This window comes from Grammomys surdaster, unplaced genomic scaffold, assembly GCF_004785775.1.
Source record: "Grammomys surdaster isolate TR1022 unplaced genomic scaffold, NIH_TR_1.0 139, whole genome shotgun sequence".
Classification (NCBI taxonomy): domain Eukaryota; kingdom Metazoa; phylum Chordata; class Mammalia; order Rodentia; family Muridae; genus Grammomys; species Grammomys surdaster.
The window spans coordinates 14,567,063-14,582,555 of record NW_021604597.1 but is presented as its reverse complement, the minus strand read 5'-3'; the positions used below and the strand labels follow the sequence as shown (position 1 = coordinate 14,582,555).

Sequence of the window (15,493 nt, the reverse complement as noted above, 5' to 3'; positions counted from 1 at the left end):
CCTTCAAAAGAAGGGGTATATAACCAGTTATCCACTCAGAAGGCTGGGACAGATGTGACTAATAGCCTGGTGACCTTTTCTGCTGTGTGGCCACGACCACATCAGATCTTCCTCCAGACCCTTATCATGAGCATGTCATCTACAGGATTGATCATTATTGAAGGTGTCACATGTAGTCAATCTATAGAACTCATCTTTATGGAAGATGTCACATTTACTTTACAAAGAGTTTTGATGAAGCCACACTTTAAAACTTTATTGTCCACAAAGGGTTAAGTTAAATATCACCAAGAAAGTTTTCACTAAATTGTGCTGTGCCTAAGATATGTCAGAGTTGGTGGTGCAGCTGCCCAAATCATTTCTGCTCCTCGCCCATACTCCAGCAAGTAACCCTAAGTAACCACCAAGCTGCACTTCGGTGGTGCCCATGCTTTGTTCTGTGGTGGGTTCCCTATCTGGGGTGAGTAGCTGATGTTATGTAGTGTCTCACTGGAAAGTTTTGTCCCACAACACACCTCTGCCCTGCATTTGCGTCTCTTATGCTTTCACAGGAGGTTTGGATATGAAATGCCTGCCACACACACGCACAGATCACGTGAAGAGCTTGTCCTTAGCTAGTGTCACTGAGAGGTGATTTAATCACAAAGACACAGACCTCACAAATGGGTTAATCCACTGATGAGGTCATAGCTGGACAAGCAATCAGGAGTTGGCAATCTACTTGAGGAATAAGATCTCTGGATATATTCCCTCTTCTCTTTGTTGGGGGCAAGGGGACTTGCTTTTATCAAGTTCTCACACCATAAAGTTCTGCCTACACAGTCCTACAGGTACAGGGCCACGTGGCTGTAGCCTGGAACCTCAGAGATCATAAACCAAAATAAAACCTCATTGTGGATTTTCTAGGTAATCTGTCAGGGACAAAAAGCTATCATAAGCTTTTTGGTTTTTCTTTTCTTTCTTTCTTTCTTTCTTTTTTTTTTTTTTTTTTTTGAGTACTGGGATTAAAGGCGAGTGCCACCACTTCCTGTTCTATATAGTTGTTTGCTCTTTCTTAAAGGTGCTTTGTTTCGTTTTGAAGATCTTATTATATAGCTCTGACTGGTGGCTTGGAATCAGTCTGACCCTCTACTCAGAGATCCACCTGCCTTTGTCCCCAGAGTACCTGTCCCAACACACTTAGCAAAAATGTGCTGTGAAAATACCTTGCTTTGGTGACATCACTTACAAATATTAAGATGTATCCAAATTCTTAGTGTTCTAAAGTGCCAAGGTTAAGGCACTTTTCCTCAAGAAAGTAAGCCTTAATAAAATAACAATCCCAAACCTTTGTACTGAGGCAAGGAGATTTTTTTTTTTCTCTCTAGAGGATATCACAGAGGGATTGAGCTGGAATAAAAAGATCATTGGGAGGCCAGAGAAGCAGAAGGATCAATTGTTTCACGGTCGACCTCAGCAGTTTGGGACTCTTAGTGTGGACGTAAAAGCCACAGCTCTCATCTTAAGGGGGATAAAAGATGGTTTATTCTGGAGCCATTTTTATTGACCATAGTCCCGGAACACAGATTTAGGTTATCCCAAATTCCGTGTAAAGATGAGAGCTGTGTTTTTTTCGTTGACACAGGGTTACTTTCCCTCCATTCTGCCAAACTACAGAAACCATTTAAGATTAGACTCTCCAGTGCAATGAAATCGCCCGTGTATTGTCCTCACCCTAAAATCTATTTTTGGAACTAGGGATTTTCCAGATTAGTGTAAACCCGGCGAAGTGAGGTCAGGGCCAGGCATGCATTTCTAAGGCTACGCTCCGACACCCACGCGCGCTAGGAGCTTTCCGGAAACCCTAGCGCTGAAACTGTGAAGCTGCCCTGTTTAGAGTCACTTTGTTACACACCGGTGACGCCGACGGCCGGACGCTCCCCAACACGCAGACCGCGCAGGGGTATTCGGGGCCGACTCACCAGGCCAGATTACGGATCATCCTGTGCCTAAAGGTACTACCAACCCTGAGCCGCCAGCACCCGGCCCTGCCCATCCCATCCCCTCCGCCCGGTGCGACCGAAGCGCGGAGGCGCGACCGAAACGCGGAGGAACTCGTTGGCGCGCGCCAGGGGTGGGGTAGGGAGTGGCGGCGTGGTGACGTCAGGGCGGAAGCGCACGCTGCGTGCAGCGGCCTGGAAGCCGGCGGTCACGGGAATATCCGTCGCGCCGAGGACGCTGGTTAGTCTCGCTTTGGGTTCCGGCTGCGTCGGGCGTGCGTGTAGCTCGCTGGAACTATGGCGTCCGGGCCTCACCCGACCTCGACCGCTGCCGCCGCCTCCGCCTCATCCGCTGCCCCGAGCGCCGGCGGCTCCAGCTCCGGCACGACGACCACTACGACTACGACCGGAGGGATCCTGATTGGCGACCGCCTGTACTCGGAGGTGTCGCTTACCATCGACCACTCGCTGATTCCGGAGGAGCGGCTCTCGCCTACCCCGTCCATGCAGGACGGCCTCGACCTGCCCAGCGAGACGGACCTGCGCATCTTGGGCTGCGAGCTCATCCAGGCCGCCGGCATTCTCCTCCGGCTGCCGCAGGTGAGAATCCCGGTTGGCTGCCGGCTTCGCCGCCGCGGCCAGGTTTCTCCGGAGCCTGCGCCGGGCGTCGGCGGGAGCTCGGGCGGGCAAGGGTGGGGGTGCGGGGGCCGGCGGCGCCGCGAGGCCGGGGCGGGGGAAGGGAAGCGAGCGGCCGCACAAAATGGCGGCTGCGCCTAGTGCGGGCCCGCCTGACCCCGGCGCTTCCGTTCTCCTCTCTTGTCTGCAGGTGGCGATGGCTACGGGGCAGGTGTTGTTTCATCGTTTTTTCTACTCCAAGTCTTTCGTCAAACACAGTTTCGAGGTAAGCGCGGCGGAGGCGGACGTGAAGGGATTTCTTCATCTGGAAGCGGGAAGGAAGGGGTAGTAACCAGCTTTTCCAGAAAGGGAGTGGCTTAGGCCTTTGTACCTAGTTCCCACCCATAAGGAAATGGGGCCCTTAGAACACGTTTCAAGAACTAGAAAATGGATCCTCAGTTCACGTGCTCTGTTACCAAGAGCTACATTTTCAGACCATTGCATAACTCTTGTAAGAGTTAGCTTGATTCTGGCCCAAAAATTACGAGGAGTTGAGCAATAAAACATAAGAGCTGGCAAGCCCCTGGTCTAAAAATGTCCGCTCTGATTTTATTCCGCCAAAAGCCCCGTTGTATCCTAGAGTTTTTTTTATTTGGGGGGGGGTAAAGAATAAATTAGTTAGGCTGTGACCCACACTTTTACACAGGCAGGTCTCTGAGTCCAAGGCCAGCATGATCTACAGATCGAGTTCCTGGACAGCCAGGACTACACAGAGAAGCTTATCTCGTAACAGAACAAAAAGGATTAAGTTTGTTAGACTTTGGGCAGGGCTGTTTCTAGTTTAACTTTATACTTCACTTTTGTCTTCTGGGTTCTTTCAGATTGTTGCCATGGCCTGTATTAATCTTGCATCAAAAATCGAAGAAGCGCCAAGAAGAATAAGAGATGTGATTAATGTATTTCACCACCTCCGCCAGTTAAGAGGAAAAAGGTAAGATTGGCCTATTGAACGTAGTATCTCTTGCTACTACTGTACTGTGCACCAATCATCAAGTGAAAACATTTCCCCCCCACCCCCAAGTCAGTATGGATGCAAAAGAAAGCTGACATTAGGTGTTGAAATTCACATAGGAACATTTACACCTTAAAAACTGCTCCATTAACCAGCTATCTGAAGTTTGTAGAGGCAGTAGCATTTGTGGACAATCCTAGCAGTGCTGTGAAGCCGGTCCCTTGGCTTAAGATTAAACAAGAAAGGGAGTACGGTTGGCTCAAGTGGGAGTGTATTCTGTAAGTTGTTTTTCCCCTCCCCTCTCTGGAAAACTGAAGGCTGGACACGTAAGCCTTGTAGTTCAAGTTAATATTGTGGCAAAGTTCCGTGTAGGTTGTTTTTCTGCTTGGAGTCCCAGTTTCATCAATTGAGGTTGGCTTTTGTTAGAGTACTTCTCAACATTGAACTACGATATATCGAATAATGCCGGATCTGAAAGGACTGGAGGATGATAAAGTTTGAAGTCAAAGGGATTGAACAGGTATTTTTTTGGTCAGATATAGTCTCAGTGAGTGCATTAGAAAAATAACTCATTCATTGAGTTGCCTTCAGATAGAGCTTATTTGATCTTGTAAGAAAATACAGCATCTGAAACAGTATCTTTTAGGTGTAGTGATAACCTGGTAACTATGTGGGCCTGTGTGTTCATCTACCAAAGTACCAAAGTTTGTTGCAGGACTCCCTTCTCTACAGGTGATTCTAGGACATGCTGCTGGATATTCATGGTGTAGATTAATTTCAGAGGAATTTTGAGTTTGAAAGGAAGTTAGCTATGACAAGATAAGTTGTTTTGGGAGTTGGGTGTTGCTTAGTCCTAGTGAGTATCATACATAGGTAGTCTTCATTGTGGAAGCTAGAAGCTGGTGGTAGTGGAAGTAGCCAGTTAAGCAAGTATTAGGTGAGTTTGAAATGTGCATCACAGTCAACTTTTGTAGCATTTTTTCTATATATTATTCAGCCCCATCTTTTTTAAGTGTGTGCCCAGATAATATTTCTTCTGTTTGAAAACATTTTTAGTTCTTTGTGAAGAAAGTTGAAAAATGGGGAAATTTCAAACTGGTGTTTAGTATGTTCTGAGCTTTTATACTTGTATTTTAGATTACATGGCTGATTTTTTTTTTCAGGGTGTTTTTTACAAAACACTGCAATACAGAATTCTTATTTTTAGGGAAAGGACTCTGCTTTAAAGGAACATTTCCTAATAGTGTATGAGTTGTTGAGCCAACTATAATTACGTGACCTTTCGGTCTTCTCTTGTGGGACTTAACTTTCCTTCCTAGGTGTCAGAATAGGATCATCTTACCTATAAAACTTCAAAATCTAAAATAATCCAACCTGTCTGACTTGTGTTGGATGTAACTTCATTTTTGGTCATCATTAAAGAGAAATTGATTTTATTTCAATGTTTCAAGTTTGATTATAGCATGAAATTCTTAAAGAAGTTAATTGCATGGAAGCCCCCCCCTTTTAAAAGCAGGATATAAGTGTTTCTATGCATATTACAAGTTTACTCAGACATGTAACTTGTATATGTTATTAACTTCAACTCTTTTTTCCCTTGCAACCGACTATACAGCGACCAGCTACATTTACCAAAGCCTGGGTGATGTGGAGTGGTACATAGAGATGAAGCTGTCGTCATGGCAACAGTGAGTGAAGTATCGAAATCCCCAAGGAGAAGCCAGTGTTCTGTGAATAGGTCACTGGAATCGGGGACTAACAGGTTGGCCACTGGTGAACCATTTAGAGAAAAAAAACAAACAAAACAAAAAACTCCTGTTTCTTGTTATAAGCTTTTGTCTTTGCTGTCCAAGTTATTGAAACTATAGTTTTAAAGGGTGGTGGGGTTTTTTGGGATTTGGTTTTCTTCCTCTCTTTCTTTCTTTCTTTCTTTCTTTCTTTCTTTCTCTTTCTTTCTTTCTTTCTTTTTTACATAGGGTATGGTTAGAAAGTATTCATAAATGTTGTACTACAATTAGTTTGTCTTGAATTTAATTTAGTCCAATTTGTGCAAATTAACTAGGTTATTCTATGGCCTTGACAATTACAAGGGGTACAGTAATGTAGCCTTAAAGTCATTGTTTTTAGTCATGGCTACATATAGCTAGTAAAATCAACTGTTCGAAGGAAAAAAAAAACAGTAAGTACCACATCAGTCCTCAGTTTGAGATAATTGACTTATCCCCCCATTAGTTTTTTATATTTTGGTAATTAAATTCAAAGGAAAGTTAGAGCTATTTGTATCTGCAGTTTACAGATAAAACTTGCTGTTTCTATGTTATTCCCAATATATTAAGAGTCTTTTTTTTTAAAGAAGTCTGTGTTCATGTCTTTTAAGGTGTCTGTTAAAAGAAGATAAACTTGTAAAAAAATTTAACTACTTTTATCGGTGACTGTATGCTATTTGCAATGCATAAAACCTTCAGTTTGTTGACATTGAAAGAATGTTCTACTTTTAAATATGCATTAGAAATTGCCATGTTGAGTAGCAATCTTGCTCTGTGTATTAGCCATCTGGTTTATAGTGTACTTCCTTTTTTTTCTAAGATTTCATGTATGTGAGTACATTGTCACTAACTTCAGACACACCAGAAGAGGGCTCCAGATCCCTTTACAAATGGTTGTGAGCCACCATGTGGTTGCTGGGACTTGAACTCAGGACATCTGGAAGAGCAGTCAGTGCTCTTAACCACTGAGCCATCTCTCCAGCCCCCTAATATACTTCCTTGAACTACTTTCACAGAGTATTGGGCCTTGTAACTCATGAGTGAGACCAACCATGCTTGAACACCCCCAGGTCTAAGTGTTTGTAATTAATGTGTGTTTCAGGCGCATACTACAGAAAGTAACTATCATATAAATTCCTAATAACTGGAGACCAACATTTCCTAAAGACTGAAATTTGTTTTCAAATAAGTTAATGAGCAAAAAGTCAGGTAATAAAGAACCTTTCAAAGATGGAGTTTGGTAGTCTTAAGTGTTACTACTATTCCTGAGTTCTCTGAATACATGAGGATTTTCTCCCTTAGTGTGTAGTGCCACCTCCATTGTGTTGATAATGATGCCTACATGATTGGGAAGAAATTCTAGTAAGCCTTGATTGAACTTAACTGTGTCACTAAAGATATTCCTAATTGATAACTTTGTTGATACAAAAAGCTTTTGCTTAAATGCTTTTTCAGTATCTTTGATTTATGGAGATATTTTTCTGAGTTTCATCACGGTATAAAATGTTAAGGTAGTTGTTAATTTTGTATTCATTCGGCCTGCCTTGATTTATGAGATAAAATAAATTCTGAACGAAATGAAGACATTTACAGAGCTATTAGTGGCAAGACTGACCAAGAGCTTAGATGGTTGAGTCGTAGTAAGATCGTTAATGGGATTGTTTCCTTGGCCTGTTTTAAAGTTGAGAGATTTGGAATTTAAGATTGAAGTCAAGTCAGCTACCTACTGTGTAGTAAGTAGCTCAAGGTATCCAGTAATTTATGATCCTTGTGCTAAACCACTTCACTCCTGGGATTAAACAAAGCCTGGATGGTTCTTAGGAATTCTGATGAGGTGGGGAATTGTGTATATGGCAGAGTAGTAAATCTAAGACACTTTAAGCAGAGTTAGTGATGAATCCTTAAATTTGGCACCAGTTGGTAGCCATAGTTGAAACAAGTGTTGTTTGCAAATGTTATTACAACTTAAAAATAATTTCATAAAGCAGTTTTCTTAGTAAGATATGGTATAAATTTTAATGTATGAAGAAAAGTGAGACAGAACTCTGCTTTCGTGAACTGTTGGTATATCGATTTTTAATGGTGCTGTTTACTGTCTGGCTTTAAGGAGTTAAGAGCCAAGCTGTGTACAAATAAAACACTGGAGCCTTTTTGACTCCCAATACCAGTTGAAGGAGGACCTTCTAATTAGTCTGTATTGGGATTGTCTCCAAAATTTCTTAGAACGCATATAAAACCTGAAAAATCATGAACCCTTACTTGCCGTCATTGGAGTTTTCTTCCATACATGGGTTGGTCCCCTTCAAGTTAAATTTGACTTTTGCTCCTAAAGTTCAGTTTGAAGCTATCTTGATAACATTGATTCCATACAGGCCATTTTGTACACTTTGAAAAAATTGAACTTAATGAAACTTTCCATCATTTGTTATTTATGATGTTACTTACTTCTGCCAGCTATTAATAGTTTAGTACAAAGTTACAGAATAACTAAAGGAGTTTTGTTTTTAACATAGCTGGGTTTTTTCTGATAGCCTGTTAACAGGGAGGCAGTTAATGTGCTTCATTTCAGATTTGTTTTCAGTCTTAAGTTAACTCAGGTTTGCCTCAACTCACCTGATGGAGTGGAGGATGCTTTGAACTCTTTATCTCCAAGTCCCTCTACCCCAACCCCTGCAAAGTGCTGGGATTATGAGGTGAGCCACTACTCCTGGCTCAGTATTACAGGTTAGATTGTTTTATTACCTTTAAGTGGAGATACAATAGATTGGGTTTTTGTTGTTGTTGTTGTTTTGAAAAGGTTGTATTTGGTAGTATATTCTCCCAAGAATGTAAGACTTGGCAACTTGGATGAAAATGAATCCAGTATTTGAGGAAGTATTACAGTGTTGTTATTACTCTGACCATCTTGCTGGTTAGACGTAAGAGGTCAAAAACGTGGTAAATTGGATAGGTTACATTAATATCACTAAACTGGCAGATTGTAGGAAAAGCCAGATCCTGGTTGCACTTGCCTCTGACATGACTCATGACTGGCTTCAGGATGAGCTCCATAGCAAAACTTCATTTATTTATTTGTTTTTTAAAGGACACTTATACACAGGATGATTTCTATATTTTGTTTGTTTTTTGTTTTTTTATATATGAGTGGTTAGTTATCCCTTCCTTCCCCCACAACTCTAGGGGTATCCCTCACAGGTTTCAAATGTGGTCTTTGAGTCTTAATTTCTTCTCTGTGGCCTTAAAGTCAGTCTCATAGGAACTACATTAACCAAGTTAACTAATTCACTCTTTAACTTAACCTCATTTTAGAGGTTTGTTGGCAACTGAGCTGACTTGTTTTTGCTGGGGATGAGGCGGTGCTAATTAAGCAATTAAATAGTCTTAAAATATTTGTTTATAGCATGTTAATTCCAGAAGGAAAGTCAGAGTTATCTACCTTTTGTTTTCATTTTCTTAGCTTTTATTTTGAGCAAACATTTAAATTTAGCAAAGGGCTTATTCGATTTTTTTAAAAAAAAAAAAAACTTTGTTCATGTTAGAACTTGATAGTAAATCTTTTCAAAAGTACGTTAGTTCTTGTCATTGGAAGGCTGATTAAGGTTTGTGTGAATAATGTGCATCATTGAAGTTGTGTGTAAGTTTAAGAGGAAAAAGTCACAGATCTAAGCATGTGAGTGAGTTTAAGCTGTGTTGGTTTTTTTTTTTAAGTTGTATTAGGTTTTAGGAGCTTTGTCTAGTTAAATATAGTTAGCATAACTTGGACAGCATAAGATTAATGCTTTAACTTGTTAGCAGGAGTTTAAAAAGCTGGTTTCTGTTGCCAATAGTTGGTTGGAAGGGAAAATGGAGATGCCACAAATAAAATTTTTTGGATGTGCAAAACAGTTTTGATTTTATTTCTTACAAACTATAGGACTCCAAGCCCCCTGATCCTTGATCAGAACTACATTAACACCAAAAATCAAGTTATCAAGGCAGAGAGGAGGGTGCTAAAGGAGTTGGGATTTTGTGTTCATGTCAAGCATCCACATAAGGTGAGTTGTAAAGTACAGACATTACAATTCGTAAGTATTAGGGCTTTTTCTGAAATCTTGAATTCAGTGTGGAGAGTTAACCTGAGTTTTCAAAAGCTTTCTTTTGGATGTTATTTGTCAGTAAAATGGGACTCAGAACAGGCTTTATTCTTGTGTGAAAATGAATACTCTTTGTGGTTAAATTCTAGTTTTTCCTCCTGACAAGCTCATGTGGGATTGATTCTTCATGGAAGGAATGAATTGTACATATCTGTGGAACCTGGCACATTTAAATTATCGAAAGTATTAGCTGTTTACTGTAAATCATTAATAAAAACTTTCCCTCTTGGCTTTCATATCACTCTTCTAAGCAGAAGTTGTAAGAATTGGGACTGAGCTAGCTCGCTCTGCTGTTAGCCAGATGGCATTAATGGGCTGATATCTTCACCTTCTAAAATACATGATAATGTAGGTCCAGAATCAGCTGTCATAAACTTAGTAATTATGTTCACTTGAGTCTTGGTGGGGACCATTTCTGCAAGGCAAGCACTGTATTACTGAGATGTAGCTTTTAAGAAATCTCAGTATTCTACACTTTACTACAGAAATTACTTAGTATTCTAGGATATACCGTGGCCATTGTGTACTCAACATAAAGTTTGCCTTTTTTGATGAATAGCCTGAGAAATTAGAAAACGGTTATTAACCACTTTTAGAAGCATATTTTTAAAATTGAGTAATGTAATAGCCAACACTGAGTCTCAAGTATGTTTTAAGTTGATGTATATTTATAATTTTTTAAGAATTGTAACTAACATTTTTCAGTTGCTTTATTCATTGAACTTTGTCTTGAAAGAACCACTAATATGCTAAATAATTTTTTTTCTTCCTTGTCCTCAGATCATTGTAATGTACTTACAAGTCTTAGAATGTGAACGTAACCAAACCCTGGTTCAAACTGCCTGGTAAGTTCCTTTTTTACATTTCTTCTTTAGTCAGGAAAACAGAAGCAGAAATAAAGTAAGTTTCATTTTTCTCTTTCCAAAATAATGAACATAAGTTTGTTTTGGGGCGTTTTGTGGTTTTTTTGTTTGTTTTTGTTTTTTAACCAAAAGGTAAATAATGCTTATTTCTGCTTCCTGTTTTCTTGGCTTGACTAATTACTTTTAATGGAGAACTCAATTTAACTTTGTTCTTTTTTCTACTCTTTAATTAAAGGGTAGTCCATGATGGTAAGTCATAGAACTCTGCCCTCTGCACTTCAGCCCATGACCTCAGGATGGCCTGATTGGCTAGCCTGCTCTCCAGCCAATCCAGTGCAAGCTCTCATCCGAGATTCACTGAAGTGGTCCATATCCATCTGGCAGCATCTTCTAGTTCTGTCGGGGTGTCAAAAGGATTTGTATATTGCTTCTAGAAGTAACTATGCATCATGCCTATGTATTAATTTAATGTATACCTGTAACTATCAAAATGAATATTTCATTTTTGATAGATTGTTGTCCAGCCATTATGAACTGGTTTTTTTTTTTTTTTTAAATTGGGTTCAATTAAATTTCTACTTGCAGTGTGTATAGCATCCTACCACAGGAGGCTGAGGCTACCTTACACTTGTAGCTTTAAATGGGTACCCGTTGCCAGTTTTTAGGTTTCTCCAGCTATTGAGCTGCTACAGGCAGTGATAAAAGAAGCAATTAATTTTAAAAAGAGAAGTTAATGTTATTTAAATATTTTTGACCTTGGACCTTTGAGAAAGGCTAAGCAAGGACATTGTGGTTTAGTCATAAATGATTCATGTAACTGCTGGTAAACACGCATTGAATAATTCTGGATTTTTCAGAAATGTCTTTTTATGACTGCCATGCTTCTCTTGGATTCAGTAGATACTGAATTGTAACAGTTGAAAAGCCACATTGCTTTATAAAATGCATGAGTTTTTAATGTGTTCTGTGCGGCAAATACGGTAATGAATAAAATGATTTTATAGAAATAATCCATTTAATTTCCAGCTCAGGCTTTTCAGCAAATTGTAAAGTTTTCTAGTTAAGAAATTTCATGGGGAAGTTTCACTGCAGATTTCTAAGTTGATTTACTTGAACTTAGGTCATTGCTTTTATTTATACTTAATTGCAAAAAAGTATATTAAGGCCATTGTGACGTACTTATTGTTCACTTCTCTACCTAGTTTTTTGGAAGTATCTTTTTTTTAAATTATAAGTCATTTGGTAGGTTCTTACTAAAAATGCCTTTTTACCCCTGTTCATAGTATCTCTAAAGAACTTGATTGACACTGCTTTTCGTTATGGATAAAGGAGAGATGGTCAGTAACTAAGGCTTGAAGTATTGTTGGGAGTGGTGAATTCTGAACTTACGTCAGAAATGACTTCTAAAACATTGCTTTTTATAACATGTTAAAATAGAAGGCTTTGGGGGTAAGATCTATGTGAGTAATGTAAAATTACTTAAAGTGCTGTGAGGGAACAGTTAGAAGCTGTTACATGCTACAATTTAAAGATACGAATATAATGAGAAGAAAAAAGAATGAAGTAGATTGAGTCTCCAATTTTATGTGTACTTCAGAAGAATTGGTTTGCTTATGAACTAAGCTTACAGCTGAAATGTTTTTCAGGAATTATATGAATGACAGTCTTCGAACCAATGTTTTCGTTCGCTTTCAACCAGAGACTATAGCGTGTGCTTGTATCTACCTTGCAGCTAGAGCACTTCAAGTAAGTATTTAGCCTGCTGTGTGTCGCAGAGTAAATTCCAAGAGTTTTTGTTACTTCTGAGAAAGCATATGTTTGAACCATTCTTCTTTTGTTTAGATTCCATTGCCAACTCGGCCCCATTGGTTTATTCTGTTTGGTACCACAGAAGAGGATATTCAGGAAATCTGCATAGAGACACTTAGACTTTATACTAGGAAAAAGGTAATTTCAGTTATTCTGGTTGGTGCTGATGTCATTTTCAAGAGTCTGTTATAAAAGGGAATACTAACTAACTCATTTCCATCCAACAGCCTAACTATGAATTGCTGGAAAAAGAAGTAGAAAAAAGAAAAGTAGCCTTACAGGAAGCCAAGTTAAAAGCAAAGGGATTGAATCTTGATGGAACTCCAGCCCTTTCAACTCTTGGTGGATTTTCTCCAGCCTCTAAACCATGTAAGATACATTCAGAATTAAATAAAATGTGGGCACTGGAAGTATATCCTTCTCAGAAAGTTGGTCAGTTGCCTATCTAGAAGTCATTAATAAATTGTTACTGCTGTGTGTGTTGAGGTTTTTTTGATTTGTTTTTGTTGGTTGGTTTGGTTTTGTGACCAGTCAGCTTAAGGATAAGTATATAGTGCATTTGGGTTGTGTAGGAAACTTGTCCTCAGCTAAATCATGTTTTTTAATATGTCCTTACCATTAAAAGCATCACCAAGAGAAGTAAAAGCTGAAGAGAAATCACCAGTCTCCATTAATGTGAAGACAGTCAAAAAAGAACCTGAGGATAGACAGCAGGCTTCAAAAAGCCCTTATAATGGGTATGTATACCTCAAGGAAGGGCTTTAGCACTGGGTGTTACACCTTTGTAACAGTTGTTTCACCTCTGGAAACAATATAACAAATATTGCCTGCAAATTTTTTTTAAGGGTAAGAAAAGACAGCAAGAGAAGCAGAAACAGCAGAAGTGCTAGTAGATCAAGATCAAGAACCAGGTCACGCTCTAGATCACACACCCCAAGAAGACAGTAAGTAATGGGTCCTGGGTGGTACAGGCTTAGGACCCTTAAAAATTAGCATGAGATTTCTCCCCCCCCCCAGTGTTAGGAATAAGTATCTCAAGTTTTTGTTTGTTGTGTTTTGTTTTGAGCAGGTTTTAGTATATAGCACCTAATTTGCTAGGATTACAAGCATGCTTGACATGAGCTCATAGAGGGAAAAAACTTAAGGACATACTTCAGATGTGTGTAGTGCTTTAGTTGTGTGTGGTTTTTATTTTTCAACATGCATAGGTGTAGTTGTGTACGGAAGTTAGGAAGATTTGTAAAAGGCAGTTTGCTCCTTCACTATGTGGGTCCCAGGGATTTAGGGCTAGACAGTAGGTACTTTTACCCGATGAGCCATTTCACTGACTCTAGTTATGTGCCTTACTAGCATTTTGTTCACTCTTGTCATGTGTTCTGTCCCCCCTTTCCAATTTCATGAAATGTCCAGAAAATGTGGTTTGTGTGTGAGGGGGGTGTTATTATAAGTTCCTTACCTCCAGTTTGTTAGAAGCGTGAATAATATTCCTCCACTAATGCTGTATTACACAGCCTAAGACTCTTCAGTCAGCTTTGTTAACAGAGTGTAGATTTCTTGTGATGCTTCAGGCACTTTGAGCATATGAGAGATACTCAGTGAAAAACCATGTAGTTTCAGGATACATTGGTGATACACTTTACTGGAATAGGATGTTTTATCTATCTAACAAAGCTTCATTCGAGAAATCAGGATGGGGAGATTGAGGAACATGGTCAGTTCAGACTTATCATTACTCCTAGCTGATTGAACTTGTTAATGAATAACAGTTATTGATGTGTAGTCAGTAGACACTGAACCTAAACTTGAAATTTTTATTGTTTTAAGTTATAATAATAGGCGAAGTCGATCTGGAACATACAGCTCAAGATCAAGAAGCAGGTCCCGCAGTCACAGTGAAAGCCCTCGAAGACATCATAATCATGGTTCTCCTCACCTTAAGGCCAAACATGCCAGAGAAGACTTAAAAAGCTCAAATAGACACGGTCATAAAAGGAAAAAATCTCGGTCTCGATCTCAGAGCAAGACTCGGGATCACTCAGATGTTACCAAGAAACACAGGCATGAAAGGGGACATCACAGAGACAGGCGTGAAAGATCTCGCTCCTTTGAGAGGTCTCATAAAGGCAAGCACCATGGTGGCAGTCGCTCAGGACATGGCAGGCATAGGCGCTGACTTTCATCCTCTGACACTGCATCGGTTCCTGGTGGTGTCCACATGTAGTGTGACGATGTATGGACTCAATCAAAACAAAAAACAAACTGATTAGGAATTGATTTATTAAAATTGTCTAGGTTTCTAGAAACACTGAGGACATTTTCTTTGGAAAAGAACTATGTTAAGGTTTTTTGCACATTAAAATGCCCTAGCAGTATCTAATTGAAAACCATGGTCAGGTTCAATTGTACTTTATTATAGTTGTGTATTGTTTATTGCTATAAGAACTGGAGCGTAAATTCTGTAAAAATGTATCTTATTTTTATACAGATAAAACTTGCAGACACTGTTCTATTTAAGTGGTTATTTGTTTAAATGATGGTGAATACTTTCTTAACACTGGTTTGTCTGCATGTGTAAAGATTTTTACAAGGAAATAAAATGCAAATCTTGTTTTTCTAAACTGCTTCAAATATCTTATTTAAATTGGCAAGAAGCAACATATGGCAGATAACTGATTTTTTGCGGAGGTGTAGTTTGGGATAATTAAAAATGACCTACATTATATGGTCTTTGTATATGTAGAAAAAGCAAATAGGAATGGCATGATACTGGTAACCACTAAAATGCAAAACCTGATTTGAACTTAATGTATCAGAAGATAATTTTGGATTAAACTTAATTATTTATAATGTGAATTTACCAATTGAACAAACCAAAGCTACAGCATAATGCTAAGATGCAACTATGGGAGTTTTGAATGTTTTAGCATGACTGACATTGTTGGTACAGCTTAATCTTGGAATGTCAATTCAATAATAAGGTCATAAAGGAGGTTATTGAGTGTATTGTATATATAAAAGGTATGATCAGATCATCTTGTATAGTCAGTTCTGTGGGTTCCAGTCGTTAGGCACATGTCACCACCAGCTGGCAAGCACATTTACTCTGAACCACCTCACCAGCTTCTACATAATTTTTAGAAACTTGTATGTATTTTTTGAGATTATCTCACTGTAGCTCTTGCTGGCCTAGAACTCAAAAGAGATTTGCCCACAAATAAAAACCCAAAGATCAGCTGTCCACCGGGCAGTGGTGGCGCATGCCTTTAATCCCAGCACTTGGACGTCGAACAGCAGGTGTCCCAAGGATAGCAACTAA

General features: G+C 39.3%; 1 protein-coding gene across 4 annotated transcripts; it reads left to right on the top strand.

The window, feature by feature from the left end:
• Nucleotides 1-2,155: 2,155 nt before the first annotated feature.
• On the top strand, nt 2,156-14,795 carry Ccnl1 (cyclin L1). 4 transcript variants are annotated; one of them, XM_028763536.1, is made up of 12 exons: nt 2,156-2,579; nt 2,806-2,880; nt 3,476-3,585; nt 5,222-5,294; nt 9,286-9,406; nt 10,286-10,350; nt 12,015-12,114; nt 12,211-12,315; nt 12,405-12,546; nt 12,803-12,914; nt 13,023-13,121; nt 14,002-14,795. In XM_028763536.1, the coding sequence occupies exons 4-12, from the start codon at nt 5,272-5,274 to the stop codon at nt 14,348-14,350; spliced, it is 1,116 nt and encodes a 371-aa protein (XP_028619369.1). In that variant the 5' UTR covers nt 2,156-2,579; nt 2,806-2,880; nt 3,476-3,585; nt 5,222-5,271; the 3' UTR covers nt 14,351-14,795. The 4 variants fall into 4 exon arrangements, with proteins under 4 accessions (XP_028619369.1, XP_028619368.1, XP_028619367.1 ...); XM_028763535.1 differs by having other exon boundaries at nt 5,222-5,368; XM_028763534.1 differs by lacking the exon at nt 5,222-5,294.
• Nucleotides 14,796-15,493: the final 698 nt, after the last annotated feature.

Bases quoted from the DNA above. Each gene is read 5' to 3' on its own strand.
- Ccnl1 (XM_028763534.1), top strand. From the start codon at position 2,277: ATGGCGTCCGGGCCTCACCCGACCTCGACCGCTGCCGCCGCCTCCGCC. The intron at 2,580-2,805 runs GTGAGAATCCCG...TCTTGTCTGCAG, and splicing joins TTCTCCTCCGGCTGCCGCAG to GTGGCGATGGCTACGGGGCA. The intron at 12,915-13,022 runs GTATGTATACCT...ATTTTTTTTAAG, and splicing joins TCAAAAAGCCCTTATAATGG to GGTAAGAAAAGACAGCAAGA.